Raw genomic sequence first — 24,209 nt, forward strand, 5'->3', positions numbered from 1 at the left:
GAGGGGCAACTCAGAGGGAAAACCTCTCTGCGAGCTGCACCAAAATTTTCACTTTCTCAGATCTCCACCCCTTCATGAATGTTATTTAGTGAAACCTGAAACGGGGCCATTCTCTCCTCTTGAAACTGCTGTGAAACATGAAAGGTGAGTACTGCTGAATATTAATCAAATAGTTTTTCTTAGTCAGTAATGAACAAACTTAAGCTATTGACTACATTTTATTCATACTGACTTGTTGATTTTGTATGTCTCTATTTTTTGGGGATGCCCTATAATGTAAATGTTTTTAAAGAGTGCCTTACATACAAAACTTACTGAGCCATGAATGCATTGCAAAAATGTTTATTTATTCCTGCTGATAAGAGACCTGCAGTATTTTGAATAGTAAGACTTTAGTGATGTGCAAAAGTTGTGCATTAAGGAATCAAAAGGAGAGTTGCATTAGAAGTTTAATTTAGCACATTTGTATGTACCAAATGTCATCTCTGTCACTCCATGCATCCAATTCTGCTTTTTTAACTCTGAGATATCAGATCAATTATGACCAGGTGTGCTGTTGATGTGAAGATAGAGCAGCTTTTACTGGATCTAATTCATCTATAGTCATACATTTTAACAAACAGTTCCTCTTAAAAACAGATAATGCAAAAATACACATAAAACATTCATATAGCCTGCTACCCCAAAGATAATACTTACTTCTGATAAAAAAAAGTTTAATTAAAGGTTCATAAATGGATCAAAAGCCTGGTGGCAATGCCTCAAAGTAAAACTTCTTCCACAGGTGGTTTAAAAAAATCTACCTTTTATCTTGATCAATGATTATCTGACATACTGCAGCTGTAAATCTTTACTTTAAACAGGTAAATGTGTTACATGGAGGGTCCTTCCTTATATAACTAACCCAGTTGTGTATTGGCCTGCAATTAGCAGACTGTGGGAGCTTGAGAGTACAGGACAGTAGGAATATGTAACTCTGAGCTGCACGTGTTTAGATTCTGTGCCAGATTACTGCCTTTGTGAGATGCCACAAAGACCCAGAGGCTCAGGCATCCTCCTGCTTTTGTGTTTTCCTATATGGGTATAATGAATAGGACTAATAATCCTAATGACTGTCAAGTGATCCAGAGTACTCTTTGTTGCCTTTTCACTTAAAAACTGAAGCCAGAGTTTGAAGATGAAGGTCACTCAGACTGGCAAAATGATTGTATATGTCTGAGATTTTTTAATGTATATCAAAAAAGTTTTTCAAGAAGTTTTCTGGTGGTTCAAATGATAAGTTTTGTTTTTCCTCAGGAAGTAGAGCTAAAATTTAAAATGAGGAACATCAGTCACACATGATTTCAAGCCACCATTAAAGACAGTTTCTTTTTTCCCTTTTTTTTTCTTTTTTAAATTTTGTGCCACTGTTATGTTGATGCATAATTCAGAAGGTATCAGTACGGTATCACTGTTGGGTGTGGATGAGGCTGAAACAAAACAAATGCACTTGTCACGAGAGGGACAGTGGAGAAAGACTGGGACTGTAAGGCTGGGACATCTTAAAGCTGTCTGGATAATGTGAGTTTCTTTCAGTTCAGGAAAAAAAAAACAGATTTCATGACATAAAAATTAATCTAGATCTAGAAAATTATTCATCAATGTGATGTATAGAAAAACAGGAAAGAGTTGGTCTAGATTAAATCCAACAACATTATTACACATTCTGTTCACACATGATATTTATCATATGAAAAATGGATAAGCCAGTAGATTTTTCTTCAAAACTGAAAGTGGAGGGTGGGATGAGCAGCTGATTGTAATCTGCAACTTCACCACTAGATGCTGTTATATTTCTCAAGAGTCCTTTGAAGTATGAGGTGTTATCTCGTGAATGCAAACCGCTGTTTATCAGATCTTCTGTGTCTCTGAGGGGAGCTTCTTAAAGTTTTTTTCTTTTAACACCCAGGATGCTGTGAATCTTACATTCCAGAACATGTAGTTAATTAAGATATGCAACTGGAACACCAAGGACACTCAGCCAGCCATAAAAAATTTCTCACCATTAGTTGTGTGTTTCTTCTTCTTGAGACAAAAATTAAATCCCTTGAACCATTGTTGGGGAAAATTTATTGGTAAGGCTGCCACAAGGAAGGACAGTATCTCCTCTTTTCTGTCCCACATTGATAAGAGTAAACTTTCCATCATTGAACATCTTCTCCAGCTGCTTTCAAAAGCCTTTGATCAGTCAAAGCAAATTCTTTGATTAGAAATGTAATAACTATTCATAAATGTTGCATATCATGAGGCTTTCAGGGTGCTGGGTCAAGATGAGTTATGAAACTTTATCATTCAAATGAAGATCATACAGAGGTCTTAAAGACAACTAATAGTGGGATTGGTAAACCAATGCACTTACTCTGGTCTTATTCACTGGCCAAGAGCTCTGGACTGTGGTTATTGATGTTTTCCAGATTTTATAGAGTAAAACACAACATTGTGCCTCGTTGATTGAGTTTTTGCAACTGAACAAAGGGCAATACTTATGAAACGGAAAATTTGCAAAGTGGACAGCAACAATATTAATAACTGGCTTGCAGATTTTTCCAGACGTGCTGTCGATTAAAAAGTGCAGCCTCAACCTCCAGCAACTAAAGCAAATTGATACCTCATGTAGTTAAACTAGAAAACAATGCATATAATATGATGACATCAGTTCTTTGCAATGTATGCATGCCTTTGCGTGTAAGATTACTGTAACTGTAGTAATGATTAACCACTCCTGCCTTGCCTCTCCCTGCAGTCAGCCAGTCCATACACACATTGTTTAAGTCATCAAGACAAGGTCTTTCTTGTTTTTTATTTTTCTTGTGTCTTTGTGTGTTATTCTTATTGTATCAACCATAACAGAGCATGTTAGGTCCAGAAACTCAGTAACACATTCTCTCAGTCAATTGGTTAGTCTGTCAGTCACAGCTTTTCAGTCAGAGATGAAGCTGGCACTGTTTCCTTGGTTGAAGCTTCACTGCACCTCAATGAGGTCATTCTCCATCTTGGTTTTTGCTTCTCACGGTGTGCCTCTCCACACAGTCTATAAGCATCAGTGTGTGAAAACTGTTTCAGCCTACAAATGATGATATTATTAAGTCCCACCTACTTAAAAGACAGCGTTTGAAGTGGGGTATTTGGCCAGTGTGTTTGCACGCACAAAGAAACTGTGAAAAAGTGTGGTAAAGTGTGATCTGGCTGCTGGGCCATTAAAGATTCTCATTTGCTAGCACAAAGAAGGGGGGCTCCTCTGCTTTTGTTGCACCAAGCCTTCATTCCCACCAAGTACCTTCTGGAAACAAGGGGCTCTATTTTTACCTCAGGCCACAATTTGGATCCGGTGCTGGAGGTTTTGGCACCAAACAAGGTTTAACCCCCAGCCCCATCAACACAAGGCACACAGAGTCACACTTGTGCTCCACCTCTGCCCTTTGCCATTGGGAGCAGATTCCTTAAGATGGCTTCACACCAGACTTCTGACAAAATGAGAACTCCATCCCATGTGTTGTCAGAGCTTAACTCAAAAAACAGACAGCTCACTCAGTCCAAGTCACACAACATGAAACATCTTCATGTGATTTTGGAAGTCCTGTAGAAAGGGAAGGTGATTTTGTGTTGACATGTATTCTTGTGACTGAATTAGTTTGAGCGTGACCCTGCAGAATGACCACCAATTTGTTTGAGTTTGGCCTGCAACAGCGACCGTGATGAGCTCCAGAGAGAGGAAAAAGGGTAACAGAGGGGTTGGTGAGAGGGCTGTTAATGCAATCTGACAGGAGTGAGCACAGTCAGTGAGCTGTCTGTTTCCTCCACAGAGAGGAAATTCTTTCAGCAGCACTGGCCCCAAAACAGGCTCTTGCCAAAGGCTTGACAAGCTTCTAACATAGTCATGTAACATCGAGTAATTAATGTCCTCAACCAACCCAGTAAAAGTGACATACATTACAACCCATTACAGCAGAAACTCGTGATGTGAACAGTGGGAATTAAGGCTGTGATTTCATGTTGTCCTTGTCTGTCTTTTTGCAGACTTCATTAATAAAAAGACACATTTCTGATTTAGATACACACAACCACACAAAAGGTTACTAACTGCAAACAGCGGTGGAGCTAGTGAATCATACTAATATATGGTGGCCCTAAAGTCCAAGAGATGACAAAAAAAGATGGCAAAACAAAAAGAAACCACAACAAACAAGAAAACATAAAAGCTGAAAAGAGAAAACAAGATGTTGCACAAGTCATCCAGCATCTATGTTTAAAAAAAATGTTCATATGATTTTTTCAGTACTGATTATTTTTTAAGTTTTTTAGAGACTGTTTCTGTAATTTTCTAATATGTACCCTGCAAAGCCTGACACATCAAAATTGTCAAAAATTTATAATTTTTGGAACTGAGATATTTATTAACCCATTTTACAAAATCCACAAAAAATATAATGATGTTACATTTTATTTATGATTTATATTTGCAACACATTTTATAAATCAGACATTTTGGAAACACTTTCATTAAATCTGCATTCTTTCATTATAGAAAATAAATTTTCTAAAAAATTAGTTATAATTTTGATTGTATTCACACCACAACTTCATGAAATTAAGAAATCATTTTCCTGAATAAAATTGTGAGATTGATATCATGGGAGCAACCGCTTTGAAAATGGCCAAAATACAACTTCAGGTGCCTGTAGGGGTATGAAAGGAGTAGAATACAATTTTATTTTATTTTATTTTTTTTATTTTTTTATTTTTTTTTATTTTGTTTTGTTTGATTTTTTTTATTTTGTTTTATTTTGTTTTGTTTGATTTTATTTTATTTATTTATGTATTTATTTATTTATTTATTTTAGTTTAGTTTATTTTAGTTTAGTTTAATTGATTTCATTTTATTTTATTTTATTTTATGTCATTATATTTTATTTTATTCATTTTTTAAAACATTTTTTAGCAGTTTTTAGAAAGATTATTTATCATTTTGACAAGACAGAGCTTTTTGAAACTCAAGGATCAAATTTTACACATTTTGCATTATAGCGTTTAATACATTATATATCCCACCTACTCTTATTTATAAGAATGTCTTTTTTTGTTATTACTATTATTATTATATTTTCTATTTTTTGATCAATATAAAAAATGACAGTCCAGCTAAGAATGTATTTTGGGTTTTTTTTCCTTTGAATTCTAACCTCATCATTATAAAATAAAGCCACTGCTGACATGACCTTTGACCTTTAACTATAGTCCCTGTGCACCTTTGCCTCTTTTTTATTTTGTTGTGATGTGATGTACCCCCTCAGGACGCAGGGATGACCTGGAAAACATGGCTAAGGTGGAACCCTCCAACGGGCACAGCAGGCCGCTTGACATTGTTCCCAGCACAGAGGAGAAGATGACAGAGAGGGGTCAATGGGGCAACAAGATCGAGTTTGTTCTGTCAGTGGCAGGAGAAATTATTGGCCTGGGGAATGTGTGGCGTTTCCCCTACCTTTGCTACAAGAATGGAGGAGGTTAGTGCTGGAAGTACTTCTGTGGAACATAACCTTTACCTTTTAGTCATTTGTCTTCAGTACCAGGCTGTGGTGACAGAATTACCTCCAGGAAGAGGCAGCTGGTCGTAACATCCTGATCTGTGCCATGTGATCATTATCTCTGTCAGACTTTCCAACACAAACTACAACCCGCCTCAAAATTCTGTCCTTGCAGTTTGATGTAAAATGACTCTGAGGCAGCTCAAATAATCTTTTCTGTGGTGTTAACTTTGAAGTGGTGTTGGATGAGAGGGTTCACAGGTTAATATGTCATCCATCTCAAAGAGGCCCACTCTTTAATAAGGGTCATAGTGTCCTGAAAGTTAGAGAGAGCCAGACACATTTGGCAGTCAGTCAGCTGATGTCTGAATCAAGAAAACAAACAAACATGCGGTTTAACACTTTGGTGTATGACTATTTTAAATTACAAATATAATGATTCAAAAATTTACTATTTATCCCGTTTAATGGTAAAACTAGCCATCATCATCCATCATATTATATGGAGCATATTGAAGGTGTTTTATCTTATCGCTGTGATTACAGGAGCCTTCTTCATTCCTTACCTCATCTTCCTGTTTGCCTGTGGGATCCCAGTCTTCTTCCTTGAGACGGCTCTGGGTCAGTACACTAGTGAGGGAGGCATCACCTGCTGGAGGAAAATCTGCCCACTGTTTGAAGGTAGAAGACACACAACACCTCTTCAAGTGTATCGATCTCTTTGGCCTGAATGTTTTAGTATTCAGAGAACACATCTGTTTTTATTAAAGATCTTATGTAAGGGATGATAATTCATAATTCAATTTCAGTAGAAAGGATTTTAAAGGACAAAACCAGTGGCTCAGTTGCATTACTGTATGTGCGTACAGGTATTAATTTATATATCTGTGATAAAGTGATAATACCAACTTTAAAACACCCAGATCTTAACTTAACTCTTTCTTTTTCCAGGTGTGGGCTATGCTACCCAAGTGATTGTTGCACTACTTAACATCTACTACATCGTTGTGTTGGCCTGGGCCATCTTCTTCCTGTCAAACTCCTTCACCTGGGATCTGCCCTGGGCCTCCTGCAACAACTCATGGAACACAGGTGAGGCACTCCGCGAGAGTCTAGTGCTTTTCAATCTTTGATAGATTTCAGTAAAACTCTGAAAAGACAATCATCTAAAATATATTTAAATCCTCCAGACTATTCTTTTCTTTGTTGCACCAACATATTTGATTTAAAAAAAATGTCTCAGCAATTCTTTGATTAATGGAAAAATTTAGTGACACGAAACACAAGAACTTCAGAGGGTACAGTTCTGTTAAGCTAACATTAGCATGCTACGATAAAGATAGTCCCTGCGTGTTAGCATCAAAAGTTTGTATGACTGTTGACTTTTTGTTGACTCTAGGGGGTGTTTATATCTCTTATCTAACTGTTTTGTTTTCATCACGTTTCCCCCTCTTCTCAGTCACTTATGCTTTCATTTTATATTTAGCAGCAAAGGTCCCAGCAGCTTTTGTCTCCTCCGTCTCAGTGCTTTCATTGTTTCCCTCACTTGTGTGTAGCTTGGAAACCTCAGAGAAAGCTTGGATTTCTTCACGGGATTGAATGTCTTTTTGTCTTTCCTTCATTCAAGAATCCTGTATGGCATTTCAGAGGGGGAATACCTCCATCAATCACCATGAGAACAACACCTCTCCTGTCATTGAGTTCTGGGAGTAAGTGCCTGTTTGTTGGGCTGTGTCCTTGATTGGCCTTACATACCAACAGAGTATATGCAAGATATTTAACTTACCAACTTGTCTAATACTAAGTTTATATACTTAAGAAAGTTATAATTGTTAACCTTGCCCCAACTCTTACAACTGCTCTGGAAGTTTTACTGTTTTCAAAGAAGCCCTGTGAATTGCCGATAGACTAAGCTGTTCTGATGGATTAGAGCATTTGTGGTAACAAATATAAAAAAGTCAAAGAATTAATGAGAAAAATTCTGAAATGTGTTTATTTTCTGTGTGTCTCAGACGAAGAGTGCTGAGAATATCCTCAGGTATTGAACACATTGGCTCTCTGAACTGGGACCTGGTTATCTGTCTTGCCATTGCATGGGTCATCTGCTACTTCTGCATCTGGAAAGGAGTCAAGTCTACAGGAAAGGTAACTTCACTGTTGATAGGCAGAGGTTCACTACACAGTGAGCAGTGAGGCAAAAGGAGTCTGGTCATTCAATCAGTGGTGTTATGCAGTCTTTTTGTATTATTGCTTGTTTTTATGTTTTTTTGTTGTATGTTCATAAATGTTTGCTGTGACGTCTGGTCATTCCTTACTTATAAATATATTGAAGTACCGTGGCAGGAGGAAGGAGTAAAGCACCATTTGAGTTGCTAAACCAGTATAAGATGACACAGTCTATGAAATATTATCAGTTTTAATACAATAAAAAGAACCCACTTTTCGGTCTCTGTACCATGAAGAAACTGTGCTTTTTTTTCTTTCCAGGTGGTTTACTTTACAGCCACCTTCCCCTATGCCATGCTGCTGATCCTGCTCATCAGAGGGGTCACCCTTCCAGGAGCCATGAGGGGCATCCACTTCTACCTCTACCCTGACCTGGGAAGGCTGTCGGACCCACAGGTAGACTAGCAAGATGCCTGCTTAAACATCCAATGCACACATTCAACATTTAAAGGGACACAGAGTCATTTAAGCAGATCCAGTTAAAGAAAAACACAGTCATCATAATGTCTGACAGAATTTTAATGTCTACCTGAGTGTGTCAGTGCCCTGGTTGTTAAACTGGAACAATCAGTTCACTACAGGTTAGTCATTTACAAACACAGTGGTTTTGTCAACTTCACATAAACTCAGATTTTTGTTCATTTTAAGAACTCTGAGTCATATCTATTTCTATATCTTCTATGTCTCTTTTTAAAGCAGGAGTAAACTATGTCAAATTAGCTCATTTTCAAGTAGTGCCATTGGCAAACATATGCTGATGCTTATGACTGGCATCAAAATACAAAACAAAATACAGGATATAAGATAAGGAAGATCAGAGAAACAGACCTTGATTTGTGACTTGGAAGTAGTCACGTAAACCAGGACTATCAGGATAAAGATTGAACATAGTAAGATCGTTAATGAGCTTTTACAGATGTCACACTTGTCGAGAAAAACACATTTTGCACAGTTTTTAACTGACTTTTGTTGACAAGCAAACTTTGTTTTACTTTCCCCTGATTTTTTAATTTCCATAAAAAGAAATTCACTGTAAAGAAAAGTAACATAGTCAACTAAAAAGGTTAGTGTAAAATCCTACCAAAGTCACACGAACTATTGTACCGAATATGCTGCTCCTCTGACTAAGGTGAGGTGTGTTTTAGGTAAATTGGAAGCAAATTAAATTTTGGACTTACCTTTGCCAGATGACCTCACTTTAGATCTAGTTAAACTTTGTATTGTTTTTGGTATTTGCAAGTTATCAAAAAATTCAGTTTTGGCAAGGTCAATGCAAAACTCGCTGATTAATCTTTACCATAACAAGATCAGTATTAAGAGTCGTTATCCTGCTATGACCAATTTTTCTCGCAAAGACAGTGCCTGATAATAAACTGCCCAACAGAATGTCAAGGACTTCTGCACAGCCACAGACGATACAATAGTTTGGAAATGGTGGTAACAGGAACTTTTCAACCACAGTGAAAATCTTTTTTAAAAAGTCCCTCTTCAGTCTCTCTTTGGGCCCTTTGGATGAATGCAAGCCCTGTGTGTGCGGGCCAAGACAAGCACGGCTGGTGGAGTTGGTGCCTTTGTGTAATGTTGTGTCCAGTACTTGTGTTGTTGGTTGGACCCCTTGTCACTCAGATCTTCAGTGCTGGCTGACAGGTATCTAAACATGCCCAGTGCCCTGGGAGCACTTTGGTAGAACTGCAAGTATAAAGAGCAACCTCATTTGTATTTTGAAGTGTGGCTCGGAGTTCACAGAGAGGGTGGAAAAGTGCTGCCTCAATGCATGGGAGAGACTGGGACAGATAATAGGCTTTTCTGGGTGGGTGATGACAGGATGGTGAGGTTGAGAGGCTGAGTTAAGGAGCCCCAGGGTTTCAAAATGGGAGTATGATTTTGCAATGTATTATTTTGAGTGGTATAACTTATTTTTATTCTGTTGTAAGGTATGGATGGATGCGGGGACTCAGATCTTCTTCTCTTATGCCATCTGCCTGGGTTGTCTCACTGCTTTGGGAAGCTACAACAAATATAACAACAACTGCTACAAGTAAGGGTGATGTGACTTTGATCTGAATGAAACTGAACTCGTTTAAGAGAAAGTGATCTGCTTTCCTATGTTTTGAGCATGAACCAAGGTGACAATGCTGGATGTCCATACTGAGCATGTGCAGAGTTTCAAACAACTACATATTCAAACTGTCCATTTTTAAAGAAGGAACTTCTTGAGACTTGCTGAAATAATGATCTCATCACAAAAGGAGGTCTTTTTTTGTTTGTTTGTTTTTTAATACAGTTATTTTGGGGGGCTTTTCAAGCTAAAGTAAAGGACAGTGGATAGAGTAGGAAAGGGGGCAAGGGTGGGGAATGACAAGCAGGAAACAAGCCACAGGCTGGATTCAAACCTGGGCCACCCACTCAAGGGGCCCGACCTAGACCGCTAGGCCATCTGCGCCCCACATAAAGATGTCTTAACTGGTTCATGGTGCGTTGGAGGGGTGAGCCTCAAACTCCTACGTTTGCCCATAGTTCTGCAACTTGGCAGGCTTCCAGAGTGCTGGCCTATCAAAGAGAAGGGGGTTTGTGGAGTGGGGACCCTTAAAGAGACAGTAGCTAAAACAAAGCATTTCAGTCAGCCTGGAATAATATTCTGTTTTACTTTGTTGAGGGGAAAAGGGGATTTAGGGGGATTTCAGTCATGTAAAACTATCATGGGTGTACCAAAGCCCCCAAAATACCCCCTCTTTCAGCCTTTGCTACCATGAGAATTACATTTCTAGTTCAGCATATTTCTCAGAACAAACATACATTCGGTTCCTTGTCATAATGCATTTGATCTTTTCTGCATTTTTTGTTTATTTGTTTGTTTGTTTGTTTTCTTTCCAGGGATTGTCTGTCCCTCTGTTTCCTGAACAGTGGTACAAGTTTTGTTGCAGGTTTTGCGATCTTCTCCATCCTGGGTTTTATGTCCTATGAGCAGAATGTTCCCATCTCAGAAGTGGCTGAATCTGGTTAGATTTCTGCTCTTTGTACTTTCCTCAAATTGCATCGAAATACTTTCAAAAGAGTGAAAATATATGTTTATATAAGAAAATAATTGTAAAACTGGAGTCACTCAAACAGGAATATGCCGTCTTTTTAATTTTTATGCATTGATTTAAAGGCAATGCTTGATTGAATATTTGTAGCATTTACTTGGGAAACAAGAGCCAGTTTCTGTACTTTTGAAATTAAGCTCCTGCTGATCTAATACAGGTCCAGGTTTGGCCTTCATCGCCTACCCTCGTGCTGTGTCCATGATGCCTTTCTCTCCTCTTTGGGCCTGTTGCTTCTTCATCATGATTGTGTTCCTGGGTTTGGACAGTCAGGTGAGATCAACATGCAGAGCACAGACACGCAATCAAAGATCTCGTCCTCAAGAGCCCCAAACATGATTCTCACAAAATATGTGGCAACACACTCCCTGACTCACACTTTTGTTTCCGTCTTTCTCAGTTTGTGTGTGTGGAGAGCCTTGTAACAGCCATGGTGGACATGTATCCTTCCACCTTCAGACGTAAAAACCGCAGGGAGCTCTTTATTCTGGCGCTGGCTCTATTGTCCTTTCTCATGGGGCTCATCATGCTGACAGAGGTTTGTTAAAGTCACTTCACTTTATATTTTCACATCCTTAAACAGCTGGCATTACAAACTGATGTCTGTCTCTGCAGGGGGGCATGTACGTCTTCCAGCTCTTTGACTACTACGCAGCCAGTGGGATGTGCCTGCTCTTTGTGGCCATTTTCGAGACTGTTTGCATTGCTTGGGTTTACGGTGAGTGTGTCATTTAGGTTACTCAGCTAAGCGTGTCTGTGGTATCAAACAGACAAAAGCTTTACTTACTGTGCACTATTCATCCATGTCCATACTGTCCTCTGCAATCAGCCAATCAATGAGAAGGAAATTAAACCAACAGTGTGGGAGCCTATGGGTGAGGGGGATTTTCAAACAGCTGGTTTATAGACTGTACTGAGCTAAAACTACAAAAAAGTAGTCCACCAACTAAGAGATCTCCTGTGCTGCAGTCAGATTTTTTCAAGCTGTTTGACTGATTGAGGGAATTTGTTAAAAAAAAAAAAGTATTTCATCTTAATCAATTTCAAATACAGAAAATGTGGATTATAAACATTCTGTATAAATATAAATGGTGAAATCTGCAGTTACATAGCTTGCATTTGGCTTTTATGTTGTTTGTTAGTTTGTTAGCTATTCTTACTTTGGAAAGCCTCTTATATAAAGATCTGTAACTTTCAACATCTTAACATGTCAGGGTTCTGTATTACTCTCAGAATAATGGAGAATAGTATTGGTAAGAGCATGGATCAGCCATATCAGTCCTGATAAAATCGAAACGACACTGACCCCTGTATGCTTAAGAACAATCCTGTGAACTCATGACTGTAAGATGCTCATTCTTTGTTTCTTGTTTCTCCTTGATCACAGGTGCCGACCGTTTTTATGACAACATAGAGGACATGATCGGCTATCGCCCCAGCCCACTCATCAAATACTGCTGGCTTTTCTTCACCCCTGCAACTTGCTTTGTGAGTTTGCAGTCATTGATGATATGCATGCTGTTATACTGCTCTCCTGAGGGGGATAGCCCCAGCATTGAAAACATATTCAAATATCTAACCTACTGGCCATTTCCTGTCTTAGTGATATTACATAAGTTATTCATTTATTTTTTTGCATTGTCCACATTCACTCAGAATCATCGAATATCTCTCTGTTTCTGTCTTTAGGGAACTTTTGCTTTTGCCTTGATCAAGTACTCACCTCTGAAGTATAACAATGAGTATGTGTACCCATGGTGGGGCAACGGGATAGGCTGGATCCTGGCCCTGTCCTCCATGATGTGCATCCCTCTCTGGATTGCAGTGAAACTGCACTACACACCTGGAACAATGCGAGAGGTAAGTCTGACATCAAAAACATAAGTTCTGATGACTTATCCCAGATCATTGTTTACATTACACCTGGGAAAACAAATCTAGAAGCTATTTGCCATGTTCTTTTCACGTCATATTCTAGTTTGACTCATGTCCCATCTGTTATAGCAAAGGAGATGGGCCTCATAATATCATAATAGCCAGTCACTGGGAGGCTGCTCATACACTTTTTCATTAATTTCAAAGGTCCCATATTATGCTCCTTTTCTGCAGTTTAATATGGATCATTGATGTCTTCATGAAATGGTAGTAACATGCGTTGGTCCCAAAAGCCAATAAACCAAGCACAGCAGCATTGTTTCCAGGATCTCATAGCCCCTCTGTTCAGAACAGTCTGATTTAGTGGGCGTGACCTTCATATGTAAATGAGCCACTGCTGATACCACCCAGCTCTTCCGCTTCACTGAGGGTGGCGCCACAAGCTCGGAGTGCACAATGTTTATAAAACAGCAAAGCTTGTTTACCGTAGCATTACAGGCTAAAACAACAGGCTGACCACAGCTAAAGTTAGCATCCTGAAGCTAACACAGAGACAGGGGGGACACTGAGGAAAAGCTCTTACATCTGCTCCACAGCACACAGTATTTAAAATACTCACATTTCCAGGGTCAGAGGTTTGTTGGCGGATGGTTGGTAACGCGCCTGGATTCAGGACCACTCTATTCGCTAGCCCTCTGTTGTATTGTCCAAAGTTGTAAAAGCAGTCAGCCTTGAAGTGACTAGCACACACATGCACAGTTTTACTGAGTATAGCTGGAAAATTTCCTGATAAATGAACTCAAGCCACTTAGTCTCGTCTTCCCGAGATGGGAAGCTAGAGCATGGAACTATGTGGCTGTTTACAACCAACAACAGCGCAACTCTTCAGCTTAGGCATTCTGAACAGCAGTGGGGAGGGGAGTGGGTGGGGAGGGGGAGGGTATCTGCTTCGGTGGACCAATCAGGTCAGATTTGCTCCTGATAGGTCAAAAATGGGACTCGCTGACGTCGGCAAATCCCCAAAAGCCAAACAGTTCATTTGAGGTCAGGATTTACATTCACAAGCACTACTAAGTACAGGTTTTGTCATTAAATATCACATTTTGTGGGCTGGGAGGAAAGCCAAAGACCCACAAATTTCACTAGAAGACTTAAAGTGATTTTTACATAATATGGGACCCATAAATAAAAAATCTTCTATTCAGTCATCATTTTTTCCTTCACAGCGCCTTGTTCTGTTGACAACTCCTTCACCCAAGTTACCAAAATCCAAGCAGGACCAGGAGAAGCTGCTGGCCGTCTACTCAGCCGATGGAGACAGCCTCCACCAGAGGTCTTCTCCTAACAAGGACGGCTACTTCCCGGTTGATGAAAAGGAGTCTCACTGTTAGAGAGTTGAGGGTTGGATGTTATGAGCCTGCTTGGGTTCAAAGATCACACCTTCACTTTGACACCCTTTCTGGCCTCATCCTTACGACAGCAATACCTCACCAGATATGTTGGCGAAAACAAAAGCAGCACAGACTTGAAGAGTCGTGTGGCTAAACCTGCTGACCTGCTGCTGGAGGGTTCTCACTGCCTTCAATACACAGTTACAGTTTAAATCCTTCCTGGAGAGTTTGCCGGGGGGCAGAATCACTTTTACTTTTGAAATAAAATGTCCATTGTTTTCACACAGTGGCTAAGACTTACATATGATCGTTTCTGCTTTCTAAGGAAGCATTTTTTTGTGTTATGGACATCTCTAATGTTCAGTTAGTCTGGCTTGATGCTGAGTAATTGATTCTAACAAAAGGAGCACGAGAGAAATCACAAAAGTGTACAGATCACTAAAGTTCACTTGAAAAGTAGCAGTGGGTGTTTAAATGCTTCTGAAATGTATATAGTGTTACTATTTTTACAGCGTGAGGGAGAGTCATCATCTCAGGAGGTACTGTTTGTAATAAAAGTAATCAATAAAATGTTAGAAAGCAGTTCCAGGGAATTCACAAATTAGTCTTTGGATTTCTGTTTAGCTGAACTGACCTCAACTCACACAATTTACTGTTGATCTTCCTCAGATTAATGTTTTTATGTTTTTTATTCACCATGTGGGTTTTTGTGTTGTTGAGTGGAATGAGTCACGTTATTTCCCCCACATGATTTACATCGCACACCACTTTCTCTCATCTCTTTGCCACATGTACTGCATGATATGTAAGTATAAGCAAACTGCCTGAAGGACAGCCATGCCACTATGATAATGTGAACAAAGCAGGCTGGTTTGATTCCAAAACGAGCATCTTGCGTCTTGTTGTCTGTTCTTTCTGCAGTACAGTCATCACCTCATCATGTGTTATTTCACACGTTCGATTTAGGGATGTCCAGATCAGCTTTTTAGCTCCTGTTCCTGATCCAATTTTAAATGTAGTGTTTTCTATACCCAGTCCTGATGTGAGACTCACATTTGTGTGGCATAGATAATGCAGCTGCACAAATTTGTGCAGCTGCATTATTGTGCTGTTAAAAAATAAATAATTATTAAAAAGAAATAATGAAGTATTGCTTCATCTTATTCCATTTAATTTAGTCCAACAAACACTGCTTCATTAAAAAAAATGGTGACACAGCTTAGTGTGAATTTACTACTTACCATGGAGATGGGCTGATTGTCCGACTTGATGGTTCCAACCACCTTCTCTGCATCCTTCTCTCAGCTTTTGTAGTTTGTTGCTTCCTGACATCTTTTCTCAGCTTCGCTTGTGTAATGTGGCTTACTCCTAGCATACATAGTTTTTAGATGTTGTATTAAATTGGTAGCATTGCACCACTGACTGTATATAGTCAATGTGTTGAACACAGTTTCACCATGCCTCATGATTATATTCCTTTACTGCAAATATCTGCTGAACTGTTTCTGCTTGCTCCTTGGCGTGGATCACATTTAGAAATGTTTAGTTCTCTGAGTGAAAAGCTGAGATTGAGACATCCCCTCCATGATCTTTGGACACTTTTTACAACTTTAACTTTTGTATGTTAATTGTTTTTTATGGCTGAATAAAATTACACTTGATTGAAAAGAACATTTGAATTTGAATATTTGTCTCTGTAGAGTATATTTCAATACTCAATGCATTTGACACGTTTCTTTATATGTTTGTTTATATTAAATGAGATGTTCCACAATTTAGTAATGCAGTCAGTCCTTGTTTGGAGCAATATTCAAAGGGGCTGTGAGGAGTTTGAGAGTGATGTTGAAAAAGGCTCCCTTTTGGATATATTTCTCATTGTAGTCCACACTTTAAAACAAGATTATCAGCACCAATATTACTGGTTACAGGTTATTTTAGATTGCTACTTCTTAAAACACAGAGACCTGTGTTTTTCTCTGAAGAAAATGTTTTCTGTGATTAATTTTGTAGTGATGGTGGGCACAGGAGCCAAAGTGTCAGACAGAAAAGGGACAGCAGAGCAGCAGAAAGCTGAACAGGCGAGAGATACAGCCCCAGCTAAATGCTAATTAGCATATAAACAGTAACAGCTAATCAGCTAATTTCTCTAACCTTACACACAATATGTGGGATGACATTTTTTTAAAGCACATTATTTTCAAAAAATTAAAGTTATGAGTTTTCCAAAGTAATTTATTTAACTAAGGTACTTCCTCTGACACAGTAAATGGTCAATAATAGTTTAGAATTTTGAGGAGGCCACCAAGATTTTAAGGGGGCATAGCCTCCCCCGGATACACCCCTGCAGCTATTTTTGAACAGCATATATGAAAAATCTTAAATCAAATCTCAATTAATCAAACCAACACAGTCCTCTTTTGATTGAAAAAAATCAGTCATATATATTTTTATTTGTTGTTGTCGATAATGGATGGTGTATGACAGTTTGACAGAAACAGCTGTATAAAATAACTTGATGATGTCTCTCTGGGTAAATGAGATGATCAGGAGGCTAACGGACGAGATTTCAGAAAGGCCAGCAGAAAAGTGATGAAGTTGTTTTACAAACACATCCAGGCTCTCGAGGAAAAGTGACAGGCTTACCTGAAGAACAAATGAATTCAGAAATAAATCAAAGAAATTAGCTATGGGTGAGGAATACAGTGAGGGTGAATACTTCATGAAATCAAAGAAGAAAAATGAGAGAGAAAACATGCCAACTTGGTGGAGAAATAGTCAGTGTGAACCTTGTCCTTGAAATGAATGCACCATATTACACAGGAAATAAATAAAAACAGTAATGTGCTGCTTTAGCATAATACCTGGGATGAGTGGGATTTTAGTTCCTGATGCCTTCAGAACAACCTGTAGATCACTGGGTTTAGGGTTGGGATCACTCTCCTGTGCTCTCAGTATGACACAGGTCTCCTCTTGTCTCAGCAGCCAGTCCATCTGGCTGCCCAGGTAGTTCACACCCCGGATACACAGCTCAGAAATGTCTTTCGGTAGAAGAGGAGAGAAGGCCAGGAATTCTCTTTGAACTCTAAAAAAACAAGAGCAGTTTTCAAATCAGACTTTGTATCAGTGAGATAAACATGCTGGGGTCATTTGCGCTGTTTGCCCTGCCATCTAACCTGAAGCCAGCAAAACCAAACAGCACAGCTTGTAGGAATCCTCCCATACCCGTGAGGAAATTGACAGCACCAGAACCATCTGATGATTCACTCCACACCTAGAAGAGATGTTTAATGACAAACTCACAGAATACCAAAATGAACAAGGATGGTGTGTGCATGTATTGGTGTGTGAGAATCAGATGGATACCTGAAATGGACCCTGAATGTGGCTGTAACACCTGCTTAACAAAACGTCAGCTTTCTCCGCCTCCCCCAGCTCCAGCCAGCCAATAGCAAACATACCCTGGAAATGGTAAGGTAATAATTTGATCGGCAAATAAGAGATACATACAATCAACCATCAAGGACACAAATATAAAGTCATAATTACATTCTAATAATATATTTACATGTGAAATGATTTTTTTATTTAGGTGCATTAAGCTTACAAGGGCCCCTTTGCCTTTGAGGGAGTAGTTGCAAAGTCCTCCCCTTCAAAACTGGATAACACACAAAGTTGCATTTATAGATTCCACAAGGGGGCAGTGCAACAAGCTTGAATACCTCATTGATATTCTTATGTGTCACAGTCGTACTCATTGTTTTGAAGCTATAATGACCCACAGGTTAGAGTACACTTATTTGATACATGTCACTGGGATCACAGCTCCACATTCACCTTAAACCTAGTCCAGTATTTTTATTCTTTGCCTCTATTTGGTCCTTATTGACTCCAGATAAAAATCTCAAACATACTTGACAACATGCTGTGTCTTACCCATGTCATAGCTGGACCACGTGGATCTGTTACAGGCTCGTAGGCTTCCAGATCGTTCTTCCTGACCTCTGGGCTCATTGGTAAACCCAGAGGATAGCCCAGCATCACAGCATCTGCCTGCTTCACCGGATGACCTGAAAGAGGTCCAAAGAGACTCTGAACACTTTGGAATCAGCATTAGACTTCACCTCTGCTACGTCAGTTTCATGAGGACAAAACACTTAACCTTTAGTGTAGCCATCATACTCAGGGTGGTACTGGTTTACTTGGTCAAACGGTATTATCAAGTTTTCTGCCACTTGATGCCACTCCTGTGGTGCAGGATGTTGGAGAAGGGCAGCCAGCTCGTCAGCAAACTGTAAACTGACACATCACAAACTAATTTCAAAGTTAGGATTCATAAATTCACAGGAAACATTAAGAAATGTTCAATCACTTGTACCTGAATTTTGCTGCTGTGTTGGTGTACACTGAGTTGTTGACATTGGAATAGTACTCATCAGGTGGCATGACACCTGCATGAGACAGTAGGGAATTAAATTTGATTAATTGAAGACTATTACAGTTTGACAGTTCTTTAAAAGACATTTCTATCATACAGAAGAGCATTGGGCCCACTGAGAAAAAAATCATCTATGAACAATAAAAAAAACAGTTTGATTTCATTCTAGATCAGAATTCTGAGATAAGTGACACATCTGACTTTCTCCCCCGAAATAAGATGTCTGAGTAAAAATTGTAACATTTAAATATTAAAAAGTATTTATCAGTGTAGACCTCTTGATATTTATTGTTTGTTGGAGGGACTTTAAAAAAAGTTCTCAGACATTTGGGACTTGTACACACATAGCTGGGTATTTTCAAAACCAAATATCCCCCGCTCATTTGTTTTTAAAACTTTTTTGTCCTCACACACCAGGTAAAACCACTGGTAAGTGCACCTTGAAGCATGCCAAACCTATATTGAACAGTGTTTTCATGGGGAAAAAAAATCTTCTTGCACTTAATAGCAGCATCTGCAGCCAAATAACTTGGTCTGGCATTTGGTCGCACTTACTAAGGTTTTCCCTTCTGTCTAAATTCTTGATTGTGTTGTGTGTCGCTTTGTGCAAGCATCTGCTTAATGAAACTGTAGAACGTTTGAGACCTGAAAACTCAGTTTCCTGGCGTATACGTGAAACCAAGGAACCAGATTTTTCCTAAATCTTCACTTTGGCGGGAGTTTTCAGAAAACATTGTTTTTAGTGATGTAAAACTGTGGGTTTGTGTGAATGACAGACCTTAACATAAAAAAAACATATGTGGTTTCCAGATACCTGGCAACGTTTGGACATGGCCTTAAATAAAAGTCAGAATTTACTTTTTTTCCCCCCTATATTGAGTCAGATAACAACAGTTTAATCAGAATTATGATGAAGGTAAAATAATTTTAAAAAGTTTTAATTTTTTTAACCAGCCTTACTCAAAAAAAAACGTTTTAACAGCTTTAGTCCCCTTTCATATGGTAGTCATGTGCATCTTAGTGACAAGAAAAAAGTTGTCCAACATCTTCAATATTAATTTTTATATTATATAAATTTTTACCTAAGATGTGGTATTTCTGGTCCTCAGGGTTCAATGTTACTCTTGACACCCAGTAATCAGCCACACCGTATATCACCTCACTACCCCTGCCCTCTGTGAACATGGACAGATCCTGCAGAGAAGACTGTGGTTAACATCATTACCCAGAGTGCAACAGTGTGTCATGGGGAGAGTGGGTAAAACAGTATACCTCAGTAAGGTAGAGATAGTGTTGGAAGGCAAGGGTGACGTCTCCATTGATGTGAATCTCCTGTTGTCCGTAAATGTCTTCTGGACACACCTCCCTCCCGGACACAGCACTCTCCCACGGGAACTTCAGTCCCTGCAAAGGTCAAATCTTTTCATCAGAGATAACTCAAACACTCTGCTATTGTCGAATTAGTAAAAATTATTTGAAAGGGAAACAGTATCGTGAGGTACAGCCAACGCTTAAATAATCTCAAACCAGCTACTGGTCTTAGGTAAACTTTGTGTTGCTTTAAAAGCATCACTGCTACAATCCTAATTTTTTTGTATTTTTTAAAATTTACTTACCCTCATATCATGTGAAAAGCCCCAAATAAAGAGATACTTAGCAGTATCTAAAGCCTTTTCTGAGAAGTTCAGGTTAAAAGTAATCTTTTTAAGAATAGGTCAGTGCTTATCAAGTTAGTTTTTATGACACTTATATCAAAACAGTGGTACAGACTTTTTAAAGTTATGGACTTAACCTTATAGTAAACTTTGACTACGTATACTGGCATAAATCATGTGTTGTCTAAAACTGGAGATGAGGCACAAAGTCAGGAGTTTAGCATCAAAGGTTCAGGGAAGAGCTAGCCTAGCTTCAACTGGAAAGAGCAGAAATCTTAAAGGTTCTCCTTGCATGATGTATTGACAGACAATAATAGATAGCTCGGTAAGTCTCAACTTCTGATGGAACCTTGTGATCTCCAGTAAGAGAAAGAAAACTTGAAAGGTACATGTTGAATTTAGATTAATGTTATTTTAACTAAACAGAGCTATGCAGACGGTTTCCCCGTGTCTCTGGTCTTTGATTGTTACCATCCTTTTGGTCTAATGTAAACCCTTTGTTGTCACAGTTTTTTCACCCCTATGACTAATCTTAAGTGCTCTTTAGTTGACTATTAACATTAGATGACCTCACAGTGGAAGTGTGTTTAACAGATGTGCACATACTTAAATAATGAGAGAGTTTTTTTCCTGACAGTCATACCTTGTAGCCCTGCTTTTGGGCGTTGTCTTTTGCGCCATCTAGTGTCCCCACTCTGTACTCCAGCACAGCTCTGGCTAGCTTTGGATAGAAAAGAGCTATGCCAGGATACATCCAAATATCCTGCAACCAAAGAGCAGAGCCAGTGTTTGATACATCATACTACTGAGTTAGTTATCAGCTGCTGCTGGTCTTACCTGGTCCCAGAAAACATGGCCCCAGTAGTCCTGACCATCCCCTCCATTGGAGAGCCCACCTGGACTGACCCCACCAAAAGACCCTGAGGTGTCATGTATGGAGGGGAAAGCACTGAGCAGGTAGAACAAGCAGCCAATCAGAGCTTTGCATAAGCGCTCTGACCCCACTACCTCCATCTTGCTCTGCAGCCAGAGCTCCTGCCAGGCCTTCTCGTGGGATGGACGCAGGTTACCAGTCGCCATCAGGTTCAGACCTTTATCATAAGTGGTCTCAGCTGTGTCCAGACTGTTTGCTGCGATCAGGATGAAGCCCCAGCGAGCCTGGCTCTGTTCTGGCAGAAGTGTCAGAGAGGATGGTACTGGCGTCCAGATAAGGTGCACCTCGGGACAGGAACCTCCCGGGATTTCAGGGCTTGAAGTCTTTCCTAGGATGTGGCTGAGGTGGAGAGGAATGGAAAGGATCATAAATTCACTTTTTTTTTAGAGAGCATCTAACACTTGCTTTTGTGAACCTCACCTTCCGCCTTTATAATCAGGTCCAGATTCAAAGACTATGTCTTTGCTCTGAGGTGTGAATGAACTGTCCAGCTGAACAGTGATTGGCTCCTCTGATGTCACCTGACGCACTAACAAAACTTCCATCACCATGAGGTTGGAGTAGTATCGGTGTGAATACAAAGACTGTGAGACAGTCACGCTGGCTGAGCTCAGTGTGTGGGTGAAAACACCTGATGAATGAGAAGACAAAGAAATTAGTAGCATGAAATAAGATCAGCACCAACACAAGTTTAACGTCCGGACTGTCAGACAGTGTAAAGGAAACCTGTGTGGGTGTCCAGGCTGTAGGTGTGCTGGGCAGGTTCCTCTATTGCAACCCTCACAGCTAGAGGACACGGGACATCTGCACGGTGACACCGTCCACCCTCCCCATTATACACACCACCCATGTGCATGATGCTGTTGTACACCCTCCAGCCAAGCAGCCCATTGGCCAGAGGAGGCAGGAAGCGGAGGTCGCTGGGTAAGGTGTCAGTAGAGAAAACGTAAGGGTCTGATTGGGAAGACATGGCAAGGGAGCTTCAAATCAGTCCAGGAGTCCTGCACTGAAAATGCAGTCAGGGTTTGTAGAGACGGTCCAAGCTGTTGAAAGATAAAACAGATTTCACTCACAACAAGTTGGCCTCAGTAAAAATTTCTCAATTTAATCTCAGCTCTGCATTTGTACTTTAAAACTAAATTTGATCACAGGGGTTAAGCTTTTTATTTCCATGCACAGGTTAAAGGTGTGTGATTCCTGGAAAATTTTACACAGTGTAACCAAACTTTTCACACTGCCCTGGCAGTAAAGGCTATTTCTAGATTGTGTACTTTGACACTTTTGTGTCACAAGACATTTGGAAACAGAACTCCAGGACAGGATGAAAACAGTTTTGTGAGACTTGGCGCAAGCTGGCAAATGCAGAAGAAAAATGACACAGTCACACATTATTTAACTTACCGCTTATGTTACTCACCTTTAAAAAGACTTCAAACTTTGTCACTCCTGAACGTCAGCAGGAGTCAGTGTAGCCCTAAGCCAACACAAACCAGCGTAAATCCTTTACACACATTGTTACAGTGTCACTCTTTCTTTGATCAGGAAGAAGCAGCTGTTTCTGCAGCAACAAAGAAAACTCCTGTGGAAAAAAAATGAAGGTAGAGTGAAAGCCAAACTTTCCAAGCGTTTAACCTTTGGAGACGGTTTACATCCAGAAACTCACTTATCCCGGAAAAGCAAGAGACCCAGAAGTTGTTGACAAAGTGGAACCAAGTTGGTTGTATCCCGCTCCTCTGTTGTAAAAGGAGGCCATGCAGCTCTGTGTGCTGCACAGAAAATCTGGACCAGATGCGGGTCAGCTGTAAAACATGGCATGGATTGCTTGTGGATGAAGCAGTTAAACTGAATTCAGAGTTCCTAACAGAGCAAAGTAACAGCTGATATCAAACCAGGTGCCATGATTACAGCAGGTAAAATCCTCATAGTAAAGGTCCCCTCAGAGTAATATCCCCTGTCTTGTCTCTGTGAGCTCCATGCCATTGAATTTATGTTGTAATACTGAGGAAATATTGTGCATGTTGTCTCAGTTGTTGTATTTTGTGAGATATGCTTTACTTGTATTGGGGCTTGCTCCTAAAAAATTTGAACTTTGGGTTTTGCTTTACTTACTGCCTTAATTTTTCATCAGTTGATTTGTTGTGTTGGCAAATAAATAAGTACAAATGAATGGCATAAGCCTGTTGTGATTAGTACTAAAATGTGTATGAAAAATAAACCTAATTATGACCATAAGTCATAGTCAGAGTGGTCTAAGTTTGTTCTGAGTTATAACCTCGACAGGCTCTACTTGGTAGGTCTATTGTGTAAAGATTATCATAAGGATTTGGCTAACGTTCAGGAGATCCCTTATAAAAGCCTACAAATAGTTTAAGGACACATAGTTTGAAGATTTACCATTTTATCTCTATCCAGTGGCATGTTAAATATAAAGACAGAAGACACATGACGTTTTCGTTTTTTTTCCAGCCAACCCCTGTATGACATTAAAATGTCCACTGATTCAGTAAAAGGGAAAATGTCATTATTCACCACATCTCTCTTCGTCACTCAGACTAAGACAGCCCACTGGGTAGTTTAGATTTCACACCAAGACTTACCAGACTAGGGCCACGTGTAGCCCACCTGTGCCCTGTACCGGTTCCCCGAACTTAATTTTGAACCTGCCGGTTTCAGTTTGGAACCCGAAAAGTTGATCCAAGGTTGGGACCAGTTTAAGTTGATCCAGGATCGCGATCATGACATCATCGATGGGCGTGTCGTATTATGCGTTGATAAAATGATCAGGAAGTGGAGTAAATGGAGAAGAACCAAGGATGCAGTACACTTTTTATACTTTTCAGTTTTATTCATGTTCACAGAATTTTATTATTTACTGTCATTTTTTTGTGTGATTGATCTTTAATTTTTTACCAAGAACTTAATGGTCATTTTTTGTCCTAAAGCAGACATTTGTTGTACGTTTTTATTTTCAGTTTTAGTGTGAAAAAAAAAGGCATTGAAAAAGCACACTTTGTTAATAATGCACGTTGCAAAAAAATTATAACATGGC

The 24,209-nt window shown here is 39.5% G+C and overlaps 2 protein-coding genes across 2 annotated transcripts; one reads left to right on the forward strand and one right to left on the reverse strand.

Annotated features, from left to right (window-relative positions):
• slc6a13 (solute carrier family 6 member 13) lies at positions 1-15,790 on the forward strand. The gene is made up of 15 exons (XM_074677076.1): positions 1-144; positions 5,331-5,540; positions 6,108-6,242; positions 6,513-6,653; positions 7,189-7,270; positions 7,574-7,706; positions 8,049-8,183; positions 9,722-9,825; positions 10,662-10,786; positions 11,031-11,143; positions 11,271-11,408; positions 11,486-11,588; positions 12,258-12,358; positions 12,560-12,730; positions 13,972-15,790. Exons 1-15 carry the CDS (start codon positions 138-140, stop codon positions 14,134-14,136), a joined length of 1,863 nt encoding a protein of 620 aa, XP_074533177.1. The 5' UTR covers positions 1-137; the 3' UTR covers positions 14,137-15,790.
• A 795-nt stretch (positions 15,791-16,585) lies between these two features.
• On the reverse strand, positions 16,586-23,883 carry pgghg (protein-glucosylgalactosylhydroxylysine glucosidase). Its single transcript, XM_074677075.1, has 16 exons — positions 23,758-23,883; positions 22,824-22,959; positions 22,578-22,739; positions 21,887-22,203; positions 21,581-21,791; positions 21,064-21,499; positions 20,870-20,989; positions 19,844-19,975; positions 19,654-19,765; positions 18,512-18,584; positions 18,296-18,432; positions 18,070-18,203; positions 17,500-17,595; positions 17,310-17,407; positions 16,998-17,218; positions 16,586-16,779 (listed from the first exon to the last, which is right to left on the reverse strand). Exons 4-16 carry the CDS (start codon positions 22,128-22,130, stop codon positions 16,703-16,705), a joined length of 2,091 nt encoding a protein of 696 aa, XP_074533176.1. The 5' UTR covers positions 22,131-22,203; positions 22,578-22,739; positions 22,824-22,959; positions 23,758-23,883; the 3' UTR covers positions 16,586-16,702.
• Positions 23,884-24,209: the final 326 nt, after the last annotated feature.

The sequence above is a fragment of the Halichoeres trimaculatus genome, unplaced genomic scaffold, assembly GCF_033239565.1.
Source record: "Halichoeres trimaculatus isolate MK-OKI-2021-1 unplaced genomic scaffold, fHalTri1.1 fHalTri1_scaffold_10, whole genome shotgun sequence".
NCBI classification, from domain to species: domain Eukaryota; kingdom Metazoa; phylum Chordata; class Actinopteri; order Labriformes; family Labridae; genus Halichoeres; species Halichoeres trimaculatus.

Bases quoted from the DNA above. Each gene is read 5' to 3' on its own strand.
- pgghg (XM_074677075.1), bottom strand. From the start codon at position 22,130: ATGTCTTCCCAATCAGACCCTTACGTTTTCTCTACTGACACCTTACCC. The intron at 19,976-20,869 runs GTATGACTGTCA...TGACCTTTGCAG, and splicing joins CCCAAAAGCAGGGCTACAAG to GGACTGAAGTTCCCGTGGGA. The intron at 19,766-19,843 runs GTATACTGTTTT...TCTTCTCTGCAG, and splicing joins ACTATCTCTACCTTACTGAG to GATCTGTCCATGTTCACAGA.
- slc6a13 (XM_074677076.1), top strand. The intron at 5,541-6,107 runs GTTAGTGCTGGA...CTGTGATTACAG, and splicing joins TTGCTACAAGAATGGAGGAG to GAGCCTTCTTCATTCCTTAC. The intron at 7,271-7,573 runs GTAAGTGCCTGT...TGTGTGTCTCAG, and splicing joins CCTGTCATTGAGTTCTGGGA to ACGAAGAGTGCTGAGAATAT.